The sequence below is a fragment of the Protopterus annectens genome, chromosome 9.part0 (assembly GCF_019279795.1).
Source record: "Protopterus annectens isolate FY-2018-M chromosome 9.part0, PAN1.0, whole genome shotgun sequence".
NCBI classification, from domain to species: Eukaryota; Metazoa; Chordata; order Ceratodontiformes; family Protopteridae; genus Protopterus; species Protopterus annectens.
Window position 1 is genome coordinate 918,308,656 of NC_056743.1, and position 17,553 is coordinate 918,326,208.

The following is a 17,553-nucleotide window of genomic DNA, read 5'->3' on the forward strand; positions in this document are numbered from 1 at the left end:
TAATATTTTAACCATACAGTGGAATTTTTCAAGGACATTTCAGATCAGATAATATTCACCATAGAGCAGTCACTAGATGGGCCCATCAAAGTCAACAATGTCCCCCATTTTTTTTCATTTTGTCTACTTCAACCAACATCAGTATGTATTTGGCCTTTAGTACAATGGAAGGTTCAGGCAGAGTAGCAGCTGCAGGCATCACTGTGCATTGCCATGCCTGGCTCTAATTTACAAGTTTTTATAAGGATGTCAAGTCAACTTTTGTGATCATCCTTCTTCATAGTCCTGGGATTTTCTTTCAGGGATTAAGGCATATATATATGAAGACAGAGCAGGAGGAGAAAAATGTAACAGTGGTCAACAATATATTTTCCTCTCCACAAAGTTCCTTCTCCATGACCCAGACTAATCTGTAAGAGCCATGGTTGTGGCATGTACAGCAAAACAAACAATGCTAAGGTAAGGTGGTACAAATCCCAGTGCTCCTTCATAGAGGTCACAGCTGATTTGGCCACAGTTTTCAGCAGTCATAAGGCAATTGTGGTCCCTCTTAGGGGGCACAACAATGGCCCTGAGAACTTGCCCGACTGCTTCCCTGTGGAGGCAGTCTAGAGTTGATTGTCCTTCCATTTGTCAGCATGGCAAACCATTAGCATAGATAATTGGGTGCAGGCTATCATATCTAGGGATTAGATACATTTATTTCAACTCTATTATTACCTGCCTCTGTTGGCAGATATCCTACTCTGTCAGTGGAAATCAGCCACATCTGAGGTGTTTCAATTTTTGGAAAAAGAGCTATCCAGGAGGTCTTACGAGAGCAGAGAGGGTCCAGATTCTAATCCATGTTCTTTTTTGGTGCTAAAAGGGCCAAGCATCTCAGGCCTATTTTATACCTTAGCAACCTCAGCTCTTTTGCTCCCAGAGACATCTTCTGTTTCGTATGCATGCAATGAGCTTTCTATGGTTAGAAGAATGAAATTGGATGTGCTGTTTAGACCTTCAGGATACCTACTTGAGCATGAAAATCAGCATTCAATCCATGATGTTCTTGTGCTTCAGAGTCAGAGCTGTTACTTTCAGTTACATAGGGTGTTCACCAAATGCATATCCATGGTTATGGTGTACTTGCATCTACTGGGATCTGAGGCATTGCCCTACCTGGAGGACTGGCTACGATCTGCATTTTCCCTGGATCAGTTATTGTAATGAGAGATTCCCTGATGAGTACTTTTCAGTCTGTGGGTATAATCCTAAATGCAATGAAGTCCCAGTTGCAGTTGTTTTGAGGCTTGTCCTTTATTGGCTGCAGCCTGCATTTTCTTATCTGCAGGAAGAGTTTCCCATCAAATAGAGCTTATGTTTTAATCTCCAGAGTTTCTGCTGTATTCAGTTCACAAGTACTCACAGAGCATCACTGTATCAAGGTGTGAGTTTCCTGGCAATGGCCATCCCTGTGTTCTTTGTGGCCAGTGTGGATGCTGTGGGTTCAGTGATCACAGAATATAGACCCAATGATGCACGCGGTCCATATTTCTCAAATGTGCCAACATCTGTCTGCCTTAATGATACCTCAAAAATGTTTTGCCAGGCAGTCCACTCCATCTTCCACCTTCATTAGTGACAGTGACCACAGATGTGAAAGCCTTGAGGTGTGTGTGGGAAATTACAATGGCAGACGGTTCAAAGCCTATAATCATCACTAGAATTCTTTTCACACAGTGTTAGTGGCAATGAGAGTAATTCCCCTGTCACTTCAGACCTTCTTGGTATCTCAACCATCGAGGGTGCTTACCATATAGACTGACATGTTGGTGGCATAATACATCAACGAACAATGGGGAACTCAGTCTTATCTGTTTTACCGGAAGGGTATGACAGTATGAGAATGACCATGCCTACCAATGCTTCTTAGTTGCAGTCCACATTCCAGTGGAATCCAGTTAGATGGTGGACAAATAAAGCAGAGTTCTGCTTATGCCCCATGATTGGTCCTTCAACACCTCCAGTAATGAGGAGGTTATTTTACAAATGGGGGATTCCCTGTTGTAACCTTTTCATGTCCCACCCAGCTGCAAATGTGGGGACTTCTTCCTCATTCCATCACCCAGGCGAGCCTCCCAGGATGCCCTGTTCCAAAGATGGTCAAATGGATTCCTTTATGCTTTCCCCCACTTACTCTGATGGCAGCGTTCTTTCAACAGGTTAAGCTTCAAGATGAAGATCAACCTAATTTCTTTTATTAGCTGTGGTAAGTTTTGTTCCCTCTTTTACTACTTCATCCTTTGAAAAAAGACAGCTTTTCTGAAACCAATTAAAAGCTTGTTGTCCCATCCTTTTAGGAAGTCTGACCTAGACATTCATTCCTTGAAGGTTGCAAAGTGGTTTCTCCAATTCCATTTGTTGCCACTTGTCCTGATTTTTCTGGGAGTGTAACCTTTATTCTCTCTGTTTTTGAAAAATACTTAAGAAATATTGTCAGGACAAATAAAAATGTTTTTCTGTTTGGGCTGAGGTTAAGGGATTGAATCTCTTTTTGGCACTGGTTCCTGTCATTGTAGACAGCTTTGCCAACATTATTAACTCAGATATGAGTTTTTTTCTCAATAAAAATCTACTTGGCTGCAATTTCTCGCTTCCTTGGTATATTTGAAAATATCTAAAGCTGGGTACTTTTCTTTTAAAGACCCCTTTACATGACCCCGTGCTTTCTTGATATTTGTATTTTTGTGTTGACAAAGTTAACACAGACCCCTGTCTGTTTTGGCAGAGCTTAAGTTGTAGTCAAAGAAGACACTTTCCTTGGTTACTGTCACTTTGGCAAGAAGACTTTCACAGCTGAATTAAATATCTGTATACCCTGACCCCCATAATCTGGTCTTTCATTAGATAAAGTTTCTATCAGTATTAATCTTTCCTTTATGTCTAAGGTTGCTATAGAATTTAATCTTAATGGGACAATTAATTTGCCTGTTTTGTTTCCACGATACTCTAACCATGGGAGGACCTTTTCCACTGTATAGGCAGTCACAGGCAGTTAAGGTATTTTTGGTACACCATGTATTTCTGGAATCATTCAAAAGTGTTTGTTTCTTATGATACAAATTTACTAAGTTAGAAAATTGTGAAAGTTAGCCTTGCTAGGTGACTTTCTCAGTGAATCTTTCTTTTTTGTTTCCTGTGACAACCAGTTGCACTGTAGTTCTGAGGCACATTTATAGAAGAGCCATGGCTTCCTCCACAGCCTTCTACAGGAATGATTCTGTCAATGACATTTCTGCAGCAGACACCTGGAGATGTTTACATACCTTTGTGAAACACTATAAATGTAATCTAATTTCTAGGTCTAGATCTTCCTCTGGGGCTGTTATAATTAGAGATATGTTGGCTTAGTAATCACCTATTTGGGAACAGCTAGAGACTGTCTTAAATGTTACAAGGTATGAACTGTCTTCTGTCAGATCTGAAAGTTATGTTTATGATGAATCTGCAGAAGTGAGTCCATCTTCAGTAACAACTCGGCTCCACCCACCTCGGATCTGAAGAGGGAGGCAGATGTGATACATTATAGGATGTTGGTGAGATGTTCAGCAGCTTTTGAAAGTTTGCAATATTGAACTGTCTATGTTTGCAGCCGTAGTCCTAGAAGTTATAGAGGATGACCTTATAAATCTCTCAAGGTAAGTATATAATTTTTGATCCAATGTTGTCTTTTCTGTCTTGATTAAGCCTGTGAGACTGACGATATTCCAAAGACTTCAGACCACCGAGCTCTGTCTTCAGTAACCATATTCCCTACTCAATCAAGACTACCTCATATCTCGTTTGCCATCGTTCCTGGACAACAGCTTGGTTGTTAGCTGTGTGGGGTGTATCCTTTATTGTGAAGTTTGAGTGTAGTTTGGCTTGTTCCCTTTTCCCCTACCCTAGTTTTTGTATTTTTGTAGTTTGTTGGTATAGGTTTTTTCCTGATAGTAGGTAGCGTAGATTGTTAGGATTAGGTGTGTTCTTGTTAGTGGTCTTTTCTCTCCCAGTATGGTTAGGGTATTTTAGTATTTGCCCTCATTTGCTGTGTCTTAGGTGTTAGTTTTCCTTTTTGTTTAGCAGTGTGGAGAAGGGATTTAAGAAGTGTGTGGCATGTGGTCACAAGGTCCCTTCTCAAGTTGCTCATCACAGATGTGTGTATTGTCTTGGGGCCATTCTCCTCGAGTCACCGAGTGCTATCTGTGAGGCCTTTTGGCATTCACTTTGTTAATGACAGAAGGGCCAAGTTGGTCCTAAAAGGTCTGCCGCTGGCTGGCGACTCCTCCTCTTCTTCTTCCAGGAAGTGTAACTGAGGTGCTAAGGAGGGCTCTAAGGCAGCTTCAGAGCCAAGTGGACCTCAGAGCTGACATGTTGAAACCGGGGTTTCAGGGTCAAATTTGATTCTGGTTTCAGAGTCATCCCTTCTATTTGGTGCCTCTGCTCTTGACAGTTCAGCTCTGATCTTGGCATTGGGGAAGGTTGGAGTGGCTCTGGAGTCCAGTGTGTCCTTTGTATCCTAGGTGTGCAAGCTTCAGGCAGCTGGCTTCAGTTTCTACCTTTGACGTTACATAGAGGATGTTCTCCCTTCAAGAGAAGGAGTGGTCAGCTCTAACCAGTGTCTCCCCATCTTCGACGGCTGTGCTTGCGGACTTACATCAGTCTGCTCCAGGCCAGCCAACCTGGGTAGTCCCCAGTCTGTCTTACCTTCAGGTCCTCCTGGGCTGGAACTCTTGGGCAAGATGCAGTGCAAGAGGAAAAGAGGAAGCATTTGTATGCTCTTGAAGAACCCCTCACCAAGGATACTGACCTCAGTGAAGGAGAGGGGTCCCTTAAATCCTCTAGTGATGACTCCTCCTTTGGCGATCTTTTGGAGCTGCCTCACCAGTATGGGAGGTGGACTGCTGAAGCCCCGTCTCCATAGGAGTTTGTATTTTGGAGGCCTTTAGGGTGGGCCCATCCATGTCCTGGATGGTCCCCCAACACTTTTATTGACCTATTGTCTCGGAGGGTAAAGAAGGAGCCCAGTATGGTGGAACCAATTCCAAAGAAACTGGTTAAGATTCTCGCCTCTCCCAAGAACCTGCAATACTAGAGTAAGGGTTCTGCCTTTGATGCAGTTGTGGCCACAGCCACTAAGAAGGACCTCTTGGAAGAGAGTTCCTTGATTCATCCCTGAATAGAGAGTCTCGAGCATCGGATTGTTTAGGTAAGCTCCCTAATGCCTTAGCCATGTTTGCAGTGAGGAAGTTAAACTATTTTTCTCACTTGAAGAGACATCACTGACATTGTGTTGGAAGTGTCGAGGATAGTTAAGACACAGCAGAGCCTCAAAAGACTGTGGAGACTCAATTACATTTCTTACAGTCTATTGCCAGTATGTCCTAGCATCTGCTGTCTAATGTAGCTGATGGCACATCCCGAGCTGCTGGCGCCTGCATTGCCATGTGTCACCATACTTGGAAGAGGTTGTGCAGTTTTGTGGACTGCTTCAAGGCATCCTTTTTTAATGCCCCCCTTATGACTGCCATTCACTTTTTTGGGCTAAGGTTAAAGACACTTTGACTGGGAGAGAGCAGGATGGAAAGATGCTGTCTGCTGTTGGAGTACATTTTACTACCCCTCAATGGATCTTCTTTCAGAACCAGAAGGGGAGAAATGCCTCTTTTTCCAGGAAAGATCAGTAGCCTTTACAGGAAACTCTTTCTGAAGGTTGCCCAATGGCAAGGGGGTAGACAGTGTGGTTGCCACTCACACAACAGGGGCAGTCCACAGAACCAGGGCTTCCACACAGCCTTCTCTGGGAAGCCCGTTCAGCAAACCTAAGAGGTTACCTAGCTGTCATGCTCTGGAGGCAGTCGGGGGTCGTTTAACTCTACACCTTGAAGCTTGGTAGGCCATCACCTTGGATGCATGTGTGTTAAGAGTCATATCCAGAGGCTGTACAGTTCCATTTCTGGAAACTCCAAACTTGTATCCCACACATCTTCCAAATGTGCCACCCTATCAGAGAAGGGATGCAGCAGTCGAAATTCAGAAGCTGTTAGTAAATTGAGTCATCCAAGAGGTCCCACCAAACCAATGCAGATCCTGGGTCTGCTTAAAGTTCCTATTAGTTCCAAAGAAGAACAAGGAGCAAATGCCAATTTTGGATTTAAGCAAGATGAATCATTTTGTAAAACAGATCAAATCCCAGATGGTCACTGTGCAGTCTGTTCTGCCTGCCTTGAGGAAGGATGATTGGATGTGCTCGATTTGACTCGGTGGACGCCTACCATCATATAATGATAGTGAGGCATTCCAGGAGGTTTCTATGCTTTTGGCTGGGGGACAGTTATTACCAGATCAGAGTGGTGCCCTTTGGTCTCACTTCCACCTTCTGGGTGTTCACCAAGTGTATGTCAGTCATAGCAGCCTGGCTGAAGCTGTAGGGGTTCTAGGTCTTCCCTTACCTGGTGATTTGTTCCTAAGTGCCTCCACAAGAGCATCCTTAGTCAGAGCCAAGGACACATTACTCCACCTGTGCAGTTCCTTGGAGATCACGATCAACTATCAGAAGTTCAGTCTCTTCCCTGTTCAGATGCTAGAGTTCATAGGTTGCCACTTGTACACAGTTTCTCAGATTGCAAGACTTCCATTTTCTAGGATATCAATCATTCATAGTCTAGCTGTTTTCTTGCTTTTATATCTGTTCTGAAGCTCTTGGAACATATGTTTGGTTCTCCTAGTCAGGTACCACATGAGAGGTCTGCAGTGGTCCTGCTTGATGCAGCTGGTGGAGTTCCCCATTATGTTGACAATTGTCTGTCAAGAACAGATCAAGTGGTGGTTGGTGATTGCCTTGGTGTTCACCAGAAGACAGGTTGAAACCCCCCTCCCCCGGGCATGGTCAAAACAGATGCCTCTTCTAGAATGAGGGGGCATTTCAAAGGGAGGACTGTCCAGGGGATCTAGTCCACTACTGAGGCCAATCTTCACGTCAACATTGGAATTGAGAACAGTCTTCCTTCCATTGCGGACCTTTCAAGATGTTCTTCCCAAGGGTGTGATCTCAGTTCAGACCAACAGTATGACTGTCGTCTGGTATCTGAACAAATGGGGAGACTGTCTTGGAGATCTCCTCTTTGTCGGGAGATCATGAGGGTCTGGCAGTGGGTGATTTTGTCTCATTGGTTTCTGGTTGCAACGCACATCCTGGGGAAATCCAACATATTGGCAGAGAGTCTGAGCAGGGACATTCTTTTTCTGCATGAGTGGTCCCTGAATCCAAAAGTTGCCACTCTGATTTTTCGGTGCTGGACAGTCCATGTTGTGACCTGTTCACATCCCCGTCCAACACCAAGTGCAGCAGCTATTATGACTTAGTCCTTCCTCAAGGGCAGTCAACAAGGGATGCTCTTCTAAATGCTTGGCCCCCAGGTCTCTGGTATATGTATTCTCCAACCCCACTGGTAATAAAGTTTCTTCAGAAGGCAGCCCATTGCCGACTGACTGTATTCCTCATTGCCCCTTTTGGTCCCATCAGGCATGGTTCCCCTTTCTTTGGTCTCTTCCCAGGTAACCTCCTTAGGTCCTGGATCCCATTCCATATCTGACTTCTCACCTATTGTGTCTGTATCCTCCCAATCTTCAGACTGTCAGGTTAACTGCATGTTTTTTTCCATGTCCCATGATGGCCAGAAATTCCAAGCTTTCAGAAAGAGTGGTGCATATTTTGTCTTTGTCTCAAAAAATGTCGTCCATAAGGGTATATGCTAGTAAGTGGAAGTGATTTACTTGTTGGGCTAACTGTCAAGGTTTGATTCCTTTTCAAATCCTTTGGAGGTGATTCTAGACTTCCTTTCAGACTTATTTAACTCAGTTATTTATTTATTTATTTGACATTTGTTAACCGGGTATGTCCAGCTGAGCCAAGTGGCCTATTTTCAGTCGAGACCCAATGAGAAAAGCTCCCAGTTTACAGATATTTACAAGAAAGTGTAGAATAGAGAACACAAATGTTTACATGCAGCATTGAAAAATAGAGTACAGACTATATATACAATAGTGTATGTGAAGAGAATACAGTTGTTGGTATGCAGTAATGAAACTTAATTTACATTGACTATACAACAAGAATCAATTTTATACAATACTTAGAAAAATCTTTATAAAAACGTGAGTGATCAGACAGGACAAGCATGTCCTTTGTCAGGTAGTATAGTAACAGTAAAGAAATTTTCAGCAGCTTGAATGAGACAGATAATTTTGTTAATGTAAGAAAGGAGAGAATGTGGACAGGGTAGAGAGAAGAAGTAGGAGAGAAGTAGAAGAGAGATATAGTGGAAATGGATGGTTAAGGGGGATTATGGCAACAGCAGGTTCTGGAGTTAAGGAGGTAGTTTTTGAGTTTGGTTTTGAAGAGACTGGTTCTATTAATGTTGCGGATGTTGGGAGGAAGCCTATTCCAGGCTTGAAAGACTGAAATTTTGTAGAGAAGTTTGCCAATGTTTTTATTTGGTTTATAGATAGTAAGGAGGTTCTGGCCAGAGGTATGACGAGAACGAGCTGGGGTATAAGGGGATACTATGGATGAGACAGAGAGGCAGGCTTGAGGATTATTTAGTGCAGAGTGTGTGAGCTGAAGTTGGGAGAGGAACAGGAGCTGGGGCAATTCAAGCCACTGGAGTTTTTTTAGGACAAGGCAATGATGTGATTTGTATGGTTATTCGGAGGCATATCTGGCTATATTATTATAGGTTTGCTCAAGTCTGGTCAGTAGGGATGACTGTTGATGGGTAAGAATAGGGGAGGCGTAGAGAAGGCATGGAAGGAGGAAGGCTTGGGCAGAGTAGGTTTGGAACTGGGAGCTAGGAATTTTTTGTTCCTATATAGAAGACCTAGTTTCTGATTGGTTTTCTTAATACAGTGTTGTATATGGATATCAAATTTTAGCTGGTCATCAGTTATTGTGCTGAGTAATTTAGTGTGAGATTCTGCTTTGATGAGGGTGTTATTAAGAGAGGAGATGACAAAAGTGGATTTATGGTGGGAGAGAGTTTTGGGGAAGAATAGTAGAAGCTTAGTCTTTTGGGGGTTGAGTATGAGTTGGTGGTCAGTTAGCCATTTTTCCACACATGAGAAAGTGTTGTGGGTAATGGAAAGAAGGTTAGAGATGTTGTCGGAGACAGAGATGAGAGCAGAGTCATCTGCATAATGTATGAGAGTAGAGGTGGAGCAGGAGGAGTAGAGATTATTAGTGAAAATGTTGAATAGGAGGGGACCAAGGATAGAGCCTTGGAGGATACCAGTCTGGATGGGTAGGAAAGGGGAACAGATAAATTGCCATTGCACAGACTGGAGCTGGTTGGAGAGGTAGCTGGAGAACCATGAATTGTAGAGGGGGAGAGTTTAAGTTCAGTTAATTTAGAGATTAGCTTAGGGTGGGAGACAGTATCAAAAGCTTTAGAGAGGTCAAAGAATAGGGAGGATACCAGAAGATTTTTGTCCATTGCTTCAGCGATGGTGTGGGTAAAGGCTAGGAGGGCAGTGGAGGTGCTGTGTGTAGGCCTGAAGCCATGTTGAGAAGGGGTCAGAAGGTTTTCTTCAATTAGGTATTTAAGAAGCTGGTTATGAATACATTTTTCAGTTATTTTGGAGAGTGGACAGAAGATAGCAATTGGTTTGTAGTTTGATGGGTCTGTGGAGTTATCTCCTTTGTGAAGTGGTATGGTAAAGAAAGATTTCCAGATGTCGGGGAAAGTGGCCTCCTGGATGGATCAGTTAATAAGGATAGATACAGGGTAGGCTATAGAGGGGGCTGCAAGTTTAAGAAACGGGAGGGAGGTTGTCTGTAGAGGGAGAGCATGGTTTTAGTTTTAGTAGGAGAGACTTTATATGGGCAGTGGAGACTGGGTTGATACAGAAAGAGTATGTGTGACTTGTGGTATGTGTGGTATAGAGAGGTCTTAGTTGTGGCAAGTTTGGGCTAGTTTTTGAACTGATTCAATAAAGTGGAAATTAAGTAAGGTGGCTGTTTCATGGGGTTGATTGTTAGGGAAGGGATTGGGGGTGGTAGGCTCACCAGGGTGCATTATTTTATTGATGGAGTGCCAGAACTTTTTGGGATTGGACTTATGGGTCCATTGGGTCTCATAGTAGAATTTTTGTTGTCTTTAGTGATTTGTTTTTTTGATATTTATATTTTTTGGAGAAGTGAAGGAGATTTAGTTCTTAACCATTGTTTCCAGTGCTTGTCTCTCTTTTTCATGAGAGTGAGGGTGTCTATAGATAGCCAGGGAGAGCAAGTAGTTTTCATTCTAACCTTTCTTAGGGGGGGCTACAGAGTTGAGGATGTTGAGAAAAGTGCAATTAAAGTGTAGAACAGCATCATTGAGGGGAAGGTACTTTAAGTGGTTCCAGCTAATAGCACTGAGCCTGTCATTGAAGATTTCAGCGTTAAAGGAAGACAGGTTGTGTCATTCTGTAATATGGTGGGACTTAGGTATTTGAGCAGAGTATTTTTCGACTTGAATAGGAAGATGGTCACTTAGAGAGTTAGGTAGGGAACTGGGGTTATAATATAGGGTAACTCAGGATCCAGGTATTCTACTGTTAAGGTACAATTGATGGTTATTTCCAATTTTCACATTGGTAGGAATAATATGCCATAGATGGCTCTCAAAATTTCGAAGGCCTTTCTTAAGGGTGCCTGTTTGTTACATCCCCTGGTTTGGGACCCTGTCCCATCATGGGACTTGACTTTCATGCTTTAGGTGCTGGCTCCATCTGAGCTTTCTTCTATGGCTTATTTGAAGTTATTGTCTTGCAAAACTTTATTCTTGGTGGCTGTTACTTTCACCAAGCATGTGTCAGAACTGCAGGCTTTCTCTATGATACTTCCGTATTTGTTTTTTCATAAAGACAGGGCGTCCATCCGTATGGATCCTGCCTTTCTCTCAAAGGTGGCTACAGATCCTAATTTTAATCAGTCCATTCACTTTTCAGTGTTCTTTCTTGAATTTTCCCACAAGGGAATATTTACTGCATTTTTTTGATGTCCGTAGAAAACTGAGGTTTTATTTTGACGGAACTAAATCTTTCAGAATGTCTAGACTGTTATTTGTCTCTTTTTTTCAAAGGCCTGGTTGGGTATGCCATTGTCTAAGGTTAGTCTCTCTAAGTGGCTTTGTGACTGTATTTCCTTTGGGTATAGTTTGAAAGGAAAGCCCTTGCATTGTAAGCCAAAAGGTCATTTTACCAGACTATGGCTACTTCTGAAGCTTTTTTTCTCCATAGCTGTTTTGGGTGTTTTGTGCAGCTCCTACTTGGGTGGGTCCTCACACGTTTGTGTCCCAGTATAAACTGGACTTTCAGTCGAGGAACAGAACATCATTTGGTTCCACCATATTGTGTAATATACTTTCATAAGACCTTCCTAGGTTTTTATGAGGCTAGGCATCTGTCCCACGGGTTGAATCCAGATGAAAATCATAACACTGGATATGAAAGATGTACTTACCATAATGATAGATCCATGTTGTCTCTTTATATCTGGTTTAACTTTCCCTCCCTCTTGCCCCCGCTGTTGTGGCAAATCTCTCGCTCATGCAATGACTGAGTCGGGGAGGTTGATTTTTGCTCCTTTGTTGGGGTCCTTAATGTATTCTTGTTTGGGACTAAGTGATGTAAGCTTGGGCAGAGAGGGGCAAGCTTGATCTGAGATAATCTTAGTTGAGCGGTGGATTATGGGTAAAAGAGGCAGAGCTTGGCAGGCTGAAGTGTTTGGAATATGACTGGTCTAGGATCTGAGTCAGATCCGATAACCCACAGGTTGAACAAGACGAAAAATACAGTACTGATCTATCGTTATTGTAAGTACATAACTTTTGTTTTAATTGCCAAACTCAGGTCAGTATCTCACTGAGAGAATTTGTTAGGCCATTGATTCTGTTTACAACACTTTTACATGAAGTATGGTGATTTTCTTACAAAACTGATACTGCCATAAACTGTGTGTTTGAGGGGAATTTTGCAGAACAATCTTTTAATTTAAACAGGGTCAGAATTATTGTGAATTACAGAAGATCACTGCTCTAAAATCATGCATTTTCTTCATCTAGTTTTGAAATACAAGTTTAGTTTAAAGAATTGACTAGTTCTTATGATAACTAATATTTGTTCATCTTGCTTCTTGTTGTATGAGCTTGTATTTTTGTAACCAGTAAAGATGTTTTGTGGACAGTGGAATACAATAAGTGGCAAAAGATAAGCAGAAAATTATAATTTCCCTGAACAGAAGATGGGGTGGGAGGAAATGTAAACTGGATACTACTGCACAGAATTTCCAACTGTTTTGCAGGAATGATTAGGAGAACCACGTGTATACCATTTAAGTTTAACGTTTAGTATAAAAATGTAAAGAGTGAGGTATGCTGGAATTTCTGGAATGAACTAGCAGCTGTTAGGCCCAGAGTCAAATGTTACATCAGCCAGGATGTCCTTAATTGAACTGTAGTGCGTGGAGCGCCGTGATTCTGCTCCAAAACTGGGAAAAAAGCAAATCTATAAAGCACTTCTGCAGATCGATACCCGAAGGTAACAGCACTTTTAGACGTGTGTAACAATTGTAAACCCCCCCCCAGCACTGTTACAGTCGGGTGATGGGTCTCAGAAGAATATTTTGCCGTCAACTCTTCCTAATGCCTCATCATTTCTGACAGCAAAACATTGTGAATCTCAGTCTATAAGTCACTAATTTAAATTAGAGCAGTATTTATAAACTTCCTGTGACTTTTTTCCTCCAGTTATATTACTTGCTGCCTATGTGACAGCACTCACTAAGTGCTTTACTGACTTTCAAAGCTGGTAAAATACTTCACTTTTTTATTCTTCTGTAACTAGTAGTGCATAGAGAAGATAAAACTCCATGTGCTACAGAGTTGTGATTAGGTCTCATCAGTCATAACCAAGATTAATTTCTTGGCATCCATGTATTGAACACATGATAACATAGTTATGATCAGAGACTTGATTATAACCCTATATGTAATACTCAGTAAGCCTAGCACTTAAGGAATGTATCAAAAATGTGGTACAGTAATTTACAAACAATAAACTCTGATTTTTACATGGGTAGATTGTCTGATAGTAGTCTGGTTGTCTCATGGTCAGATAACTAACTCATTTCTGTTTTTTTTTTGTTTGTTTTGGTTAGAGGAGCAATCCAGAGTGGCATGTTACCAGGGCTTGAAGACCTCCTGTTCTATACTATTGCTGAAGGGAAGGACTACATCCCTGTTCCAAAGTTTATTAGTGTAAGTACATTTTGCATAAGTTGTTTTAAAAGAAGTAGTGATTATCAGTCACAAACTGCAGAGCAGCATGCACAGCACATGTTGAAGAAAGTACGGTTTTGTGAAGTATTCACAACAGAAGCAGATAATTTAAGTGTTCCCTCCTTCACAGTAATTGAATTGGTTTCTTAGTTTCCGTGGAAGATAAAAGGTTCCATTAGCAGTCATGAATTATTTATGCGGTTTCTGGGCTGTGATCACTGCATGCATAATCTGTATACCATCACATATTTTATGGTTGGCCACCCAGCTATGCATACCTGAGTAAATCAGCAAGTTTTAGCAAAGGCCTTCGCAAGACTTTGGATATTATTGGAAGACAAGGCTGAGGAACATAGAAAGATTATAAGTGTGGGATACAGCAGCTTTACTCTTGTGCAGACTTATGGTCACAGTTTACTAGAGCCCCCTTTGGTGAGGCAGGTCCTTTTGTTTACTGTAACAGCATTATTTATTACATTCTTGTTTTGTAGGCTATTAAAGCTACTGGGCTACTGACCTCTGATCCTCGTCTGAAAGACTGCATGGATCTATTGTACCAGACAGGACAAGAGTCCACCACTGGGGTGATGCTTGATCGAAACCTCTTCCGAAAGTAAGTGTAGCTTTAAACTTTGTCTCCATTGTTTTGTATTTGTGAGCTTGCTGGCATAAACTATAAAATGGGCTAGATTTAACTGTACTTGTCCCCAAAAAATCATGAATAAAAAAAAAATAAGTCAATGATCATTTTGCAAGACAGCTATGCCTTGTTTTTTATGAAAATGAGCTTCATATTCCTTCTGTCTTAAGAGGACACCACTAAGTCATTTCCTTTTAGGCAGTCTGCCCACAGGGTTGTTTCATGGCCTTTACTCATACGTAAATAACAGTCAGAGTACTTCAGCCATGGTGACATACTTTTAAAGTACTGCTTTCGGATGTTCATCTTTTACATTACGTGTTCTGACAAGACACAGTCCTGGCTTATAAATACTAATGTCTGAGATGTCCTACCTGCTGCAGAGTGAGGCTGTCACTTGGTAATCTAATCCTGCTGGTAGAATACAGTGAAATGAATGATGAATGTGGTCTGTCACTGATGTGACTGAGATTCCATCAGGAAGCATAACTCCCTTAGCCTTCATTTTGCTGTCCTTTTTTCAGAGTTGGATATGCAGTGAACACACCTAGCTTTTCTCCATACCCAAGGTCGCTCATCTCTGAAATGCATTTTGCCTCCACCATTTACTACATGATCTGTACTATATTGGCTTCCAGTTATCCTTCCTACCTTAGTGGAGCAGGATTATTGTTAAGTGCTTGATTCTTCAATTTCCTAGAAGGCCATCTACACACTGCAGATCTGCTTCCAACTCAGAAAATAGGTGCGCACAGGCCAACCACAGAATTTTTTTGACTACTTCCCTAATAACCAGTTTAGTGGTCCTTGTTAAGAGATATCGGTACCCCATAAATTAGGGAGGTAAGGCTTTCTCTGTTATGCATGCTTCCCAGTCCCTTTGTTTTTGGGAGAAATCTGGTGAAATCAGAAAGCCATGGGTTCTGTTCTTACACCAGATGATTGATTTAATTTTCTGTTACTGACACTGTACTGCAAAATAAGTGAGGTGCACCCCAGAGGTTGTGTCCTGTATTTGAGACATTACTCCAAGGTCCAGTTTACCTAAATTGGTGGTTGCACAGGGGGATGTAGAAGACCCCATGGTAGTTGCCGAAAAGAATAGCGGAGCCTGAAGTTTTCTACAATTCACAGCAACAAGAAAAGAGTTAATTGCTCATACAGAAAGTAAAAGATGTTATGTCTACAGTTACTTAGGATTTTTACTGCAATATCATTTTGAAGGATACTTTTAATGCAGCATGCGTTTCACTTAGTTTATACAGTTTGCAACAGTTTTGGCTTGCTTTCTGACAATAACTTAAGTACTTTTGGTTGCAGTTTAGAGTGTGAATTGTGCATACACACACACACACACACACATATATATATATATATATATATATATGTATATATATATATATATATATATATACATATATATATATATATTTATGTCAGTGGTACTTGTGCAGCTTGGAAGCTCAGAAGAATAATCAACATGTGTCTCGAAAGCTCAGCTACTTTGTTTACCTTTATCTCTGGCAGAAGAGGGTGGTTTGCAACTTTAGAATCATACCTGGTTTGCTGAAAGCAAGCCTTATGAAAGCTGAAAAGAACAAGGTTATGAGTTGAATTCTGCTTACTGAGCTGGGAGAAAAAAACACATACCCTTGCAGTTGCACTGTCCCTTTTTGGGAGAATTAGGGACATAGCAATGGAAATTTTAGCAGAGGATTTGGGTATAAATGACCATTTTAATAACTAGACTTGATGCTGTGTTTCTGGGAGAGGAAGAAGATGAAAATTATTGAAGGGATTGCCAGAGATACCATTTCTGTAGCAGATAATATAACAGATTTTGAGAAAAGATATAGTTTATTTATTTATTATTATTATTTATTTTACATTTGTTAACCGGGATGGTCCGACTGGATACATGTCCTTTTTCAGCGCAGGCCCGGGGAGAAAAGCTCCAACAGAGTTACATTGATAATTAGGTACAGTAAATGAGCTGAAAGAACTTAACAAAAACATAGGCTATTTACATACAAGTACAAGACTGACATTACTATTTCTGAGATTACTACAAATGTAACATTAATAACATATTAGCAAGGACGGTAGGCAGTATAATGACAGAGTTAGACAGGATACATATTTCTTTATCACAGTATACAAAGTACTTATCATCTTAGCTAGTTGTTTATGTTTTAGTTAATGGCACAGAGCTAGTCTGGGTTTGAGCAAGGACATAGCCAGTGTGACTTGAAGTGGAGTTTTAGACTATTTTTGAATTGACTTAGAGAAATTGCAAGCGTGATGTTATTTGGGAGAGAATTCCATATTTTACCAGTGGTGTTGGCAAATAGCGCGTCACCACCTAGGTTGAGAGATTTAGTTGTTTGGACAAGGAGTCTGTTTGCTGAGCGAATGCAGCTTAGATTGGAGTAGGGAGTCATTAAGTTTTTTAGTGCTGGGGTATTCTCAGGTTGTTTAAGGATTTTGAAGGCCTCTATGAGTTGGGACTGGTGAAGAAGGTGTGGGAATTCTATCCATCCAAGCTTTTTCAGGCTAGTACAGTGGTGAGTTCTGTAGGGTAGGCCTGTAACGAACCTGGCAATGTGATTATAGCAGGATGAGAGCTTGGCCAGATCAGATTTGTTAAGGTGAGTGAGGACAGGAGAGGCATATAGTAGGGTAGAGAGAAGGTGTGAACGGGCTGTGGCTGCCCTGGCATTCGGGGTAAGGAAGGCTTTAATTCTATATAGGGTCCCAAGTTTCTTGTTGACTGACTTAATGGCTTGGTTGATATGTATATCAAATCTGAGTTTATTGTCAATGTTTACTCCTAATAGCTTTGTATAGGTGTCTGGGGAGATGATGGTCCCATTATTGGATTTTATAGTGAAGTTTTCAGTCGGAGATCTATTGGTTGGGTAGAAGAGAAGTAACTTGGTTTTGTTTGGATTTAAGATCAGGAGATGGTTGGCAAGCCAGTTTTCGACTTTGGTGAAGCTATGTTGGGTGGTAGTTAGTAGTTAGTTAATAGTTGGATGTCTAAATGTAATATCCCAGATGTAGTGCTTCCTTTTAAGTAGCTAGATATCAAATACTTAAATGAAAAAGACAGGTATTATTAACAGCATACAGTGACCTTAATTTTTCCTCAATGGAGTAAGCTTAAAGTGCAATTTTGGAGAAAAGGCATCAGTTATTTCAGTGGGCACTAGTTTAAGTCAGGATGCATTATATTTCAGAGTAGAAATTAAATAGCAAGTTGGGCAGACGTAAGAGGTCAAAAGACTGACATTGCCAGGTTTTAATTCACTAGATTAATATGAAAGAGAGCCACATGTGCTCCCTAACAAACTGTCTGTCATTGGGCTAGAGACTATCCAAACAGAAATAAACAATTTATAATAGTGGTGGAAAACAGCATATCTGAAAAAATAGAAGAATGCAACACAACTTTATTTCCAAAAGAGCCAGTCTTAAATGGTCCCTCTAAGGTAGGGGGAGTGGTTGAAAATCAGTATAGTAAAAATCATGCAATAAGTGGTGGAGGCAAAATCTCTTAGACTTTTGTAGTAGAAC

General features: G+C 41.2%; 1 protein-coding gene across 2 annotated transcripts in view; it reads left to right on the top strand.

The window, feature by feature from the left end:
* LOC122811665 (glutaminase liver isoform, mitochondrial-like) overlaps positions 1-17,553 on the top strand; it is a 1,484,096-nt gene that overhangs the window by 126,578 nt on the left and 1,339,965 nt on the right. For both annotated transcript variants that reach the window (XM_044083661.1, XM_044083660.1), the window contains exons 2-3: positions 13,217-13,316; positions 13,829-13,950. In XM_044083661.1, the coding sequence (XP_043939596.1) occupies positions 13,217-13,316; positions 13,829-13,950 (222 nt within the window). The remainder of the gene's footprint in view (positions 1-13,216; positions 13,317-13,828; positions 13,951-17,553) is intronic.